This window comes from Artemia sp. Qi Xiang Cuo, chromosome 2 (genome assembly GCF_049724085.1).
Source record: "Artemia sp. Qi Xiang Cuo chromosome 2, ASM4972408v1, whole genome shotgun sequence".
NCBI classification, from domain to species: domain Eukaryota; kingdom Metazoa; phylum Arthropoda; class Branchiopoda; order Anostraca; family Artemiidae; genus Artemia; species Artemia sp. Qi Xiang Cuo.
Genome location: NC_142795.1, coordinates 50,114,285 through 50,126,840, shown reverse-complemented (window position 1 = coordinate 50,126,840; position 12,556 = coordinate 50,114,285). Strand labels below are relative to the sequence as shown.

Below are 12,556 nucleotides of genomic sequence, written 5' to 3'. Positions count from 1 at the left end.
CTAAGGGAACTTTGATTAAGACAACAAATTAAGAAAACAAGTCTGATTGCATTAATTCTTGACGTTTTTTTTTCTTTTCTTTTTTAGACAACAAGACAGAATTATTGTTTATAAATGACCTTGATGTGATTTATTAAACAAACAAACATTTGTATCGAAGTAGACCTTGTAAAGACCCTTTTCATAAAATAGTAGATTGAGACACGTTAAAAATAGTGAAGGTTTGTATAGGGTGGTTTCGGCCCTATAGAAGAGCAACAGAATGTCAGTGCTTGGGTATTAAAAAGCTATTGCCTAAATCTATTGCTGATCGAACATATTCACTGAATATTTAAATTTGCCCAAAATTTAAATTACAGTTCCAAATTGTAGTTCTCACGCAGAAAAACTAAAAAAAACTCGGTATTTGTCTTCAATCAGTCAATAGTAAAGCTACTTCAATGAAAAAGCGATCAGAAATTCACTTAAAACATTTTCCAAAAAGAAAATTTGTCAAAGAAAAGTAAAGAGTACTGAATTGACCTAATAAGAGCTTTAAATTGAAAATTAATTTGAAAAAAACTTTTTCCTAAAAACATTTTATCAAAGAAAAATAAAACCTGAAACAGACAGTAATAAACTCATTTAGATATCCAAACTTTAAAGGAACATAAATTACTGTGGACGAATAAATGAAACCCAAAACGAAAAGAAAATAAACCGAATAACCACTTCAAACATGAAGATAACAGGCACTGCTGTAGATATTGAATAATCATAAATTAAAATGAATAATCACATCAAACATAAAGATAATTGGGCATTTATGCATTATAACTAAACCAGCGCTATAGACTGTGCAAGGAAAGCAGACAAAGGGGTATTTGCTAGATAAATTGATGGCAAAGTGTGGTTTCTCATTGAGATTACTATATTTAAACGATTGTTTTGGGGTTTAGGGGGGGGGGGAAGGGTACTTGTGCATTATATCTCACCCAGCGCTATAGACTGTAAAAGGAGACCAGATATGGAAACCCGTCAAACGGGTATTTGCTATCTTAATTGATTGCAAAGCGTGATTTCTCATTGCGTTTACAATATTTAAACTGCTGTTTTTTTGGGGTTTACGGGGGGAGGTACCTAGGTTAGGTTGGATTACGTATTTAATATATGCTATGCCTTACCCCCCCCCCCCCCAATTTGCAAATATATAGCCCAAATTTGTTTATAAACTATTATATATTCATCCTATTTTATTTTATTTCGTTAGCATTAACCAAACTTGACTTTCGTGTATAGCGCTGGGGGAGATATAATGCACAAGTACCGGGAAAAGGTACCTAGGTTAGGTTGCGTATTTAATATATGCTATGAGCTGTTATAGCGTATATGCTATAACAGGCAATATTAAAGTCGTGTTTAGAACTTCTATCTGAAGCATACGCTGTTTTGGTAACCTCTCTATTGGGTATTTCTACAAAGCTAAGGTTTTTTAACCATTTCACTACCTGGATACCTTCCAAGTTTTTTTTTTTTTGCTCTATAACAAGTTTTAAATTTCGCTTGTAGTCAGGATAATACAAGCTTGATAATTTGGCTGCTGGTATTATGCTTCAAATGGCAGTATTGGCAAGTGCAGGTGTACAGAACGTAGTAATCTCATGTCGTATGGATAGTTAGTTTGATGTCTCGTATCAAAAAGCCTTGAGGGTCTGCGGGTTTTTAAATGCCTGTGGAGCAGGTTTTCCTACTTGAGAATATTTTACTATCAAAACATAAACAATGGTTTCGTAATTTCTGCTCGAATACGGTTGTGAACATTTTAAGCATACAGACATTATCCTAGAAATTCATTTAAGAGTTACAAGGCGGCCATCAAACTGTTAGACCTAAAAAAGTTATAAATCATTTCAAAGGGTCCACTATACATACGTATAGAACCGAAGGTATTGCAAGGAATTCATATTTCATTTTTATGGTATGCCTATGCGTATTCAAATTACTGGCACATACTTAGGGATTTATTACGAGGGGGCCTACCAAGGCCATATCCAGTAATTTTGTTGGCGGGTGTTTGGAAAAAAAAACTGGTACTTGTAGGACTATATTATACGGTAAACACTCAAGTTTACGCTGTGTGAAACTTGAGAAGAAACCAGTTTTTTCTTTAGTTTCTTTCAGCTTAGCGTGAGACAAGATAAGTGACAATAGATGAGAAATAAATAATTTGTGCTATATATTTGTACATTAGGGGGTGGGGGCGAGGACATGGGTGCCCATATGGGGGGGGGGCTCCCGCCCCCCCCCCCTGGCTGAAAGATGCTGCCTTGTTTTTATATTTTTGTTCTGAGATTTCTATTATATAGCATTAAAAGTACCAATTCGACAAGGTTTGCCCCCCTGGAATTCTGCTTATGGGCGCCCATGGGCGAGGGTAAAGTATTTGGACAGTTTGAAGTTAGAAAACAATTCTTACTTCATAATATGCAGAATAAGGTACTTTCCCATTATCAGGGCCGCTCGGCTTAAACACTGTAGATTTGCAATGGTGAAACTCGTTTTTTGACGTCTTTCTGTTGTAGAGCAGGCAATGATAGTACGATTTTCATTGCGTATACGATATTAAACAGTGCTTTTTTGGATTTTAAGGGGGGGGGAAGTACCTAGGTTAGGTTAGGTTACGTATTTAATATATGCAATGCTTTACCCCCCCCCCCTAATGTGCAAATATATTGCCCAAATTTGTTTCTTAACTATTATATATTCATCCTATTTTATTTATTTCATTAGCGTTAACCAAACTTGACTTTTTAGAGAGGCCCCGATAATGGAAAAGTACGGTAATTGTATCTAATCCATTTTGCATGAAGACCCGCAATACTTACCCCCCCCCTAATATGCAAATATATTGCCCAAATTTGTTTCTAAAGTATTATATTTTCATCATATTTTGTGATATTTCATTAGGATTGAGCGACAAAGAAATATGTTCTTATTAAATGAAGCACTTTGAGTGTTTGCCGTATAATGCACAAGTACCAAACAACTTTACAAAACTCATCAAAAATTTGTTTATACTCATTTTTTTCCTTTTTACGAGTCGGATTTTTTTTTGGGGGGGGGGGAGTCAAACAGTCATCCCTCCCCCTGGATATGGTGTTGGACGCAACTTTTCTCGGGGCAGTGGCAATTAAGAACTATAATTCAAAAGCTGGCAAACTATACAGGAATTGTTCATAGCCAATTGGCTGTCTCCGTGGATCTTTTTATTGGGAGGAGGAAGGTCATCTAAAGCTAAAAGTTTGTATCTACATTTTTTATTATTATTTTGAGAAATCACTGCTCAGAGTTTGGGTTCTTTCTTGAGCTCCCAATGTGGTTTACGGAGGGACTGGACAATTATGGAAATAGGTTGAATAGATAAAAAAAAACAAAAAAAACAAAAAAAAAACGGAGATTTCACATGCTTAAGTAAAATATCCGGTACTCCTGTACTAAACGGACTCTTTTATATACTGCAATGGAAACCAGTCACGAAACACCCGTTTTTGACGGGATAATTCAAGACACTGCTATAGAGCAATATTATGTATAGCGTAGTTTTCATTGCGTATACGATATTTAAACTGTTGTTTTTTGGGGTTTAGGGGGTAAAAAGGTACCTTGGTTAGGTTAGGTTACGTAATAATAGGCTATATGCTATGCTTTATCCCCACCTCCCTAATGTGCAAATATATAGCCCAAATTTGTTTCTATACTAATATATATTCATCCTATTTTATTTTATTTCATTAGCATTAACCAAACTAGCATTATATAAAAAAGTCCGTTTAGTACAGGAGTACCAAATATTCTTTTCTTTGTGCTCAGAAGCCTTAAACAATAAATACGATATGTACTTTTACCATGGTACTGTTACCATACTGTCCAAAAGGGGTGTTCTCCAAAAGTAAAAGCGCTTATCTGGCATATACTTACTTTTACCTTGTACTCGAAAATCAGTTTCATATGGAGTCCCCAAGGTAAAAGTCTGTTTAAAACATATAACGCACTTCTACCTGGCCAAAAAACCCGTATCAATAGCATGTGCTGAAGACAAAACCGCGTATGAAGTAATTAAAGAATGTCCAATTTTTCATTCAGAAGTTTAAAAGTTTCAAAATAATATAAACTGCCCTGCAATGCTGCAGGCAGCTAAGAAATATAGCTTAAGCAATCGACAGAATATGTCCATGAAGGTATAAATTACCAAAAAGTATGACGATTTATATTCATATACAAGCTTTTCTAAGATGGATTTTTTCTGTTCTGGCTTGATCCCCTTGGGCCAAGAATTGGATCTGGCAAAGGATAACTTGCCTTTGTGATTTTACTAGCCAGTTTTCATTGCATAAAGTTTAGACTTTTTTCTTCACCCGCATGGCTAGTTTATAAAACAGTTCTGTCTTTCCTTTCTTAAAACTTACCTCACTGAACTCATCAATGGCGACGGCTAAATTTTTCATGACGATGCCTGGGTATTTCTGGTTTTTCCATTAGCTTATATCTTTCATGTCCATTCTTTCGTGAATTCTTCTTTTTTCTTTAGTATTTGATAAATCCTCAAAGTTAGGAACGTCCCTTGTTTTAATTCGAGACTCATACGTTCCCTGTATAGTCAGACCTCACGTGCATATGACCTTTGACTAGATACTTCATATGATTCGTTCAGATCCTCCTTCACTATTGACTAACAGTACAAATTCACTAAAAATCATTCAATTTGTGTTCGTGGCACAGCAATTGTCAACATAAAAAAAAAACAACGGCAGGATATCCCTATTTATCCTTATGACCTTGTGGTAGGCTTATATGCCTACAGGGCATAACTAACAACCGTTGCTCCTAGACTCTGGAGGGGGGGCTGTGTCAACCCCTGAGGCATTGTTATATGATCTTTGGACTATTTTGAACATCTCACAATTCTCGCTATCTCACAATTTAGATCGGATGCATTTAGAAAAAGAGGGCGTGAGAAGAGGGGGGGCTAGTTGCCTTCCTATCGCTTTCGACTCTTAGAAAGGGAACTAGAACTTTCAATTTACAATCAAATGAGCCTCCTCCAAAGTTTATGCGATCACCCTTCCATAAAAACCTTGTATGTCCCCGGGGCATAACTTATAGCCCTTGCCCCCAGGCTCTGTGGGTTTGTGTCAACTCTGGAGGTATTGTTGTATAATCTTTGGACTATTTTCAACAAAATGGCTGTCAAAATTTGAATCGGATGTATTTTTGGAAAGGAGGGCTTGGGAGGGGGGTTAGTTGCCCTCCTATCTCTTTTGATTCTTAAAAAGTGCACTAGAACTTTCAATTTTCAATCGAATGAGCTCCTTCCAAAGTTTGTACGACCACCCCTTCCATAAGACCTTATAAGTTAACAATGGGCAAATAGCATAACTTATGGCCCTTGCCCTGAGGGCTGTGGGGGTGTTGCCATCCGAAAAAACATAATTACTGAATCGTTCAACAATGCTGAACAAAGTGGCTATCCCAAAAATTTTAATTGGATATGTTTTGTTTGGGGAAATGATGGAGTTGGGGAGGGGTTGGCTGCCCTCCATCACTTTTAACTCTTAAAAAACGGGCACTAGTAATTTCAATTTCCAATTGAATGAGCTGCTTCCGAAGTTTCTACGACAACTCTTTCTATACGAAGTGCCTTGGTGAAAAACATACATTGTCCCCACATCACTCTTTACTTAGGCAGCGCTTTTGCGCTTCTTATGATATGAGTTGATTTCTGCTAGTTTTAAGTTTTTAATATGCTTTTGTATTTTTTGTTCCTAAGAATTCAGTTTTTGATTTGATTAGATTAATGAATCAGCGCCTGTATAAATTTCCTGCCTCTAATAGTGCACTGTCACTAGGAAAATTTTCGTAAGAACTAACAAAAGATTCCTTCATTGAAGTTTTAACCTTGGTGGAAGTTAGTTTTTAGACCATTCGAAATCTAATTCAGAACTCCCAGCAGTTTAAGTTTATTTAAATATTGTTGTTCCAGGACTTGGAATTCCATGGCGTTATGCGATTTTATTTCCAAGATTCTGGACAAAAAATTGCCACCAAATGTATCCGTGTATCGTCGACTGCCAGCACCACAGATGTTATTGAAACACTTATTGAAAAGTTCCGACCCGATATGAAGATGTTATATGTACCTGAATATGCTCTCTACGAAATTCATCCCAACGGAGGTATTTGTTTTGTCATCTTATTTTTATTATGGAATGAAACACTAGGCTATTTTTTGCGATTCTCGATCTGAAACCTTTTTTATGACACCGGTGGTTGACTCTAAAATCAAACCGTCCGCTTAAGCAGACCTGTACAACATACGGCCTAATGGCGAACCTGGCACACCGGCACCCACACAGGGGCTTGTGAAAACTGGAAATAGGCTCATTAATGAGAAAATAGGAAAGTATAATCTTTTCATCCTAGGGGAGAGAATTAGAGCTCACTATTTTTGGTTGTTAAGAGGGTAGGAAAAAAAGAAGTTTTTGCCTCCTTTTTTGAAATTCTTCTGGGAAATATTTTTGCTCAGGGGCTGGAATATTCCTCACTACTCTTTATTTGCCGGTCTGTAAAGCTAGGTTCTGATAGAGTGCGGAAAAAAATTGCTTGTGAAAAAAATAGTTGGCGGGGCGAAATGAAAATCGCTTGGCAATTCGCATTGAAGGTTATTTTTTCCAATCTAACTTGAGGAGAAGGCTGATGTGGGTCAGGTGGGGAAGGGGGTATGTGATCAATTTTGCATGGACAGCAAAATTAGCCCTATCTAAGACAAGCAATATATTTGGTATTAAAAATATTTTGGTACACAAAATTTCGATTCTTTTATATAAGAATGAATATTCTATATCAATTATTTCAGCTTTTATTGAATGATGTGTATTATATTTTGAACATTCTATTGGTCAGATGTAAGCCTACAGCATATACTAATATAAACAGAGGGAATAGGGGATTTTCAGCAAATAGGCCTAGCTTTTGATATTTTTTCCTTTATTTATTCAGAGCTAGGCTACTCATTTCAAAGATTGAACAAATACCAAACACATTTTTACCTGATTCATCAAGTGTTTTTGCCACCTCCTTTTATACAATTTTTTTTTTATTCCCAGGACCTTGTATTCTTTGCAGCGTATATCATACAATACAGGATATGATCGAATGCTTGTTATTAATTTTTCAACATCCATTCTCTCTTTTCTTAAAGATATCGCCTCGCTGAGTGACTCAGCCCAATAGTAAACGAAACTCTCAAAAACGAAATTTTGATATCAATAGATGCTTCAAAAAAATTTTTCTTATTATGCTGATTCCAAATATATAAGATTCATTAACCTTAGTGCTAGGCTACCCGAAAAAGATGCGAGTCTGTGAAAATTTGCCTGATTTTTGGAAAAGGGGGAAAACATCCCCGAAAAGTTAAGGATTTTTAGGAAAGTCAAACCATCAGATTCAGCGTATCAGAGAACCGTATTGTAGAGGTTTCAACATCCCATCTGCAATTTAAAACTTTGTATTTTTTTTCCAGAAGAAAGATCAGGGATGCTTGTTTTTCTATTTTTTTTTTTTTTTTTTATTTTACATGTGGAGATGTCAGAGGACAATTTTCGCAGAGCTGGAGTTCTCTGGAGGATCTTTCCGGGAGGAGGGCAGATTTTCCACGGGAGAAATTCTCCTTGCGAATATTTTCTGCGGGAGCAACTTTCCACTTGGAGGATTTCCTTGAAAATTGTACCACGAAGGAGGATTTCCGACATTATTTTGAAAAAAAAATCAGGCAAAATCGTCTGCAAGATTTTCAGGAGGAATCTTCAGCGATAATAGAATTGCCCTGGTGGAAACTTTCCTTAGTGGTGGGGGCGGTATTTTACCCGGGAGGAATTTTCCGTCGGGGAGGGAATTTTTCTTTAAAAATTCATCCGAAATTAAATATAAAAAAAACAAGTTTTTTCAATTGAAAGTCAGGAGCTACATTTAAACAATAAATAAAGAGAAATTATCACTGTATAAGAGAGGTCGTCCCCCCAATACCTGAATAGCTCAATAGCCTACCTATATGTTTTTAGGAATCGTTCTTAAAGAATCAGAACAAAAAGTCAAGCTTTAGCTTTAAGAGTAAGGTATTGAGGAGGGAACAACCCTCGTCATATACGGAATAATTTCTGTTCGTTTTAAGTTTTAATGTTGCTCCTTACTTACTGTTGAAATTTGTTTAAAATTTAATTTCTGATCGTTTTCAAATAATTCCCAGAAATCCAGCATCCCTCCAGGGAAAATTCCTACTGTCAAAGAAAATTCCTCAAAGTAAAGTTACTTCCACGTCAAACCCCCCTCGAAAATTCTCTCTGGACAATTCCATCCTCGCTGAAAGCCTTCCAGGGAAATTTCATTTTAACGATTTCGTCTGAAAAATTTTTCTTAGCATACTTTCATTTGTAAAAAAAAACTTTCAATTTCTGATTGTTTCTCAATTCATGTCGGATATCCCCCCTCTGCGTAAAAATTTCCCCAGAAATCCCCCACCCCAGTCGAAAGTTGCTCATGCGGAAAAATCTAACATTGGTCATTTCTTCCGTGAAAATGCCCCCTCCCTCACCATAGAAAATCCTCCAGAAAATCGCCAACCCCGCTGAAAATTTCCCCCGGAAAATTTTCACATATTAAATTTACTCGACAAAGTTAAGGTAAAACAAATAAAACGAATTTCGCTAAGGAATTCTGGCAATTTCTCCCGGTGTAAAATTTTCCGTAGAAAGCTCACCCCCGGAAACTTCCCTACCCACGGAAAATATTCATCGTAGTAAGTCCTCACTAGCAGAAAATTCTTCCTCTGCCTAAAAAAGATGTCTGTCTTTATCCCAATAACAAATGCTCTACTATATGTAAATAATGGGTAAATTTCGTAACTTACAGCCCGTTCCCCCAGACCCCGTGGGGGGTTGTATTATCCCCAAAGGCATAGCTATTGGACCTGTAAACTTTGCTGAACAAAATGACTATCTTAGAATTTTGATCGGATGACTTTGGGAAAAAAGGGGCATGGGAGGGGAGCTAGCTGCCCTCCAATCTGGGCACTAGAACTTTTTATTTCTGACTAAATGAGCCATCTCCCGCTCTTCTTTGTTTACTGGTTCGATATGATCACCCCTGGGAAGAAAAAAAAACAGATAAATGCGCATCTGTGATCTTTCTTCTGGCAAAAAAATAAAAATAAAATATGTACAATTCCACATTTTTGTATATAGCTACTTGAAACCTTTACAGTATAGTTCTCAGATATTCTGGATGTGATGGCGAGATTTTCATTAAGATCGCTTGACGTTTTTCCCCTTCTTAAAAAATTGGACAACTTTCCTCAGGCCCGTAACTTTTGATGGGTACTATTAAACTTAATGAACTTTGTATATTTTGAATCATCATGAAAATTCAATTTTTTGATATATTTATTGTTATAAAAAATCAGTTTTTTAGAGTTTCAGTTTCTATTGAGCCGTGTCGCTCCTTACTTTCAGTTCGCTACCACGAACTGTTTGAGAAAGCTGCTTTTGCGTTTAGTTTCGTCTTCTCTGTTGCTCATTTTGATCTGTAGATGCCAATAGTAGACCGTACGTTTAAAATCTGTCTTAGTAATTGATCGCAATTTAGAGGTTAATTGAGCTGAAACTCAAGCTGACAATTTTTCAGAACGAGTGTGTGCATATGATATTAACTTCTACAAATCCTTTATTTTGTACATCCCTTATGTGTTCCTGAAGTAGACTACAAATTCCTGAAGGGGGAGTTTCTTTTGATTCTTCATTCCGATTTAGAAGAACACATTTTTGGTACAGAAAAATGGAACCATTTTTTATGATGAACGCCCCTAAGAGACTAGATTCTGAAAAAAAAAAAATCCAAGAAAACTTTAAATTTTACATTCAGCAAAAAGGGACGAATCCTATCTATATTTAAATATAAGTTGGTGCAAGACTGGAATTTTTGAAGCTTATTTATTTTGTTCTGTCATTTAAAACGGAGATTAAGCTAAAAAGGTATCGGTGATATTTCAACTCGTCAGACACAAGGAAGAAAAACAGATTGCAAGTCTATCAAAACAAACACTCGAATTGATTTGTCCCTGTTACCGTATGTATAAGCCAGCAAATTTTGGTATCATGTTCCGTCAATGATTTTTAATGGAGCGTTCCCATTCGACGCGAATCTTAGTTTTTTTCAGTGATGTCGCAAACTGGAGAAAAACAGAACTAAGCTTTTCTGCCGTCCTAGAATTTTTCTTTCTGCCGTCCTAGATTTTTTTTGGCAACAATTTATTAACAATTGTGTTTATTTAAGCTAACAGCAAATTGTTGCTAACAATTGTTAATGAAATTGGAAGATTTTGACGAGAAAGATGATTTTTCTCTTTGGATTCATTTCAAGATTAGCTTTTATAATTTTTGCAACAAGAACACATTAAGATCATAAATTCCACAAAAGGTTCAGCTAGGTACCTAATATAGAAAAATGTACAAAACTTACAGGAACTTACTGCTGAAAAGCACCGTCTCTAATGTATGAATGTCATTCCCAAAAAATAGAGGAAGGGAGGACAAGACAAATTCCAAGTTCTTAAATTATCCCATTTCAAGGTGAAGAAGCTCGTTTCAAAGGATTTTCTATCATCCCCTATGAAATTGGAAGATTTTGACGAGAAAGATGATTTTTCTCTTTGGATTCATTTCAAGATTAGCTTTTATAATTTTTGCAACAAGAACACATTAAGATCATAAATTCCATAAAAGGTTCAGCTAGGTACCTAATATAGAAAAATGTACAAAACTTACAGGAACTTACTGCTGAAAAGCACCGTCTCTAATGTATGAATGTTATTCCCAAAAAATAGAGGAAGGGAGGACAAGACAAATTCCAAGTTCTTAAATTATCCCATTTCAAGGTGAAGAAGCTCGTTTCAAAGGATTTTCTATCATCCCCTATGAAATTGGAAGATTTTGACGAGAAAGATGATTTTTCTCTTTGGATTCATTTCAAGATTAGCTTTTATAATTTTTGCAACAAGAACACATTAAGATCATAAATTCCATAAAAGGTTCAGCTAGGTACCTAATATAGAAAAATGTACAAAACTTACAGGAACTTACTGCTGAAAAGCACCGTCTCTAATGTATGAATGTTATTCCCAAAAAATAGAGGAGGGGAGGACAAGACAAATTCCAAGTTCTTAAATTAACCCATTTCAAGGTGAAGAAGCTCGTTTCAAAGGATTTTCTATCATCCCCTGTGAGAACAGGGAACAGTCTGTTTCCATAAATAGGGTGTGATAGATTTTAAATTTCAAAAGTTAGTTTCGCTTCATCTAGGGACTTTAACAAAGCTAAACATACATAGTGGATCTTAAAAGAAGAAATTACTGACCCAAAATTCTTTAATATGCATATTGCACAAGTATTGCTAAACATTGCAAATGCACAAGTATTGCAATGTTTCAAGCCTGTTTGTTTGCCACTTTTAGACTCTGGTGGTTTCAGATAATCTACCAAGGGTAGTTAGGCAAATTTGCCTGCCTGTATCTCAGACTATGTACCATTTCTAAATTTTGATCTTATTATTATTATATATTTTTTTTTAGTTGCAATTTATGGAAAATGGTGTCACAAAATAGTTGATAAGACCCACTTTATAGTTAACCTCGCAATAGGCTCCGTGCATACTCAGACCTCAATTATTCATGCTCTAAATTAGCAAAAAAATAATATGCCATCTTGGCATGTTTTTTTTTTTTTTTTGGGGGGGGGGGTAAATGAAAGTAGAGATTTAGACTGGTAATGATAATTTTGGGTAAAGGGCATATTAAGGCTTTAATTCTGTTGAGGGCAGAGGTAAGTATTATGCAATAGCCTATATGTATTATACAAAAATGTTTCTAAGATAATGCTTTCCCCCTCCGATTGTTAGCTAAATTTATCTAACCAAATAGTTGGTTTGATTCTAGTGGCGCAACAATCTTGACTTACGATTCCTCCCCAGTTGTAGCGCTGATCATTGAACAACGCGAAGGTGGTATAGCTGAATGAAGTATTCAACTTTGAAGACCTACAGTAGGCTGTGGCTCGTCTAAAGGCCAGAGTTTTTGAAATTCTCCTGGCTTTTTGAGTTTTCCTAGAAATGTATTAAACTCGTAATGAAGGGCATAGTCCCTTCTCAACCATTATAGTTGCACAAACACAAGAAGTAGCCGCGCTGTAAGTTTTCTTGGGAAATTACAGTTAATCTCCTAGCAAAGCTTAAATTTTAGTGGCCCAATAAGGTTTCCATTTATGTATTTTACGTGTCTTAGGTCGCATTTTTCCCGGGTGACTCAATGCATCTCATTGATTGCTATTGTTGATCCGAAGGGTGCATGAATGAAGCCAAAACTGTTTTTCACCCTGGCAATTTGCGTCAAAGATATCCTAATAGGCTATCACAGTAAAGGTAATACACAGTAGCGAAATGTTTCTACAAACATGACACACGTTTCATAGCGCGT

The 12,556-nt window shown here is 36.0% G+C and overlaps 1 protein-coding gene across 3 annotated transcripts in view; it reads left to right on the top strand.

The window, feature by feature from the left end:
* Positions 1-12,556, top strand: part of cno (adherens junction formation factor afadin) — a 148,239-nt gene that overhangs the window by 46,257 nt on the left and 89,426 nt on the right. For all 3 annotated transcript variants that reach the window (XM_089101622.1, XM_089101608.1, XM_089101615.1), the window contains one exon: positions 6,020-6,212. In XM_089101622.1, coding sequence (XP_088957748.1) covers positions 6,020-6,212 — 193 coding nt within the window. The remainder of the gene's footprint in view (positions 1-6,019; positions 6,213-12,556) is intronic.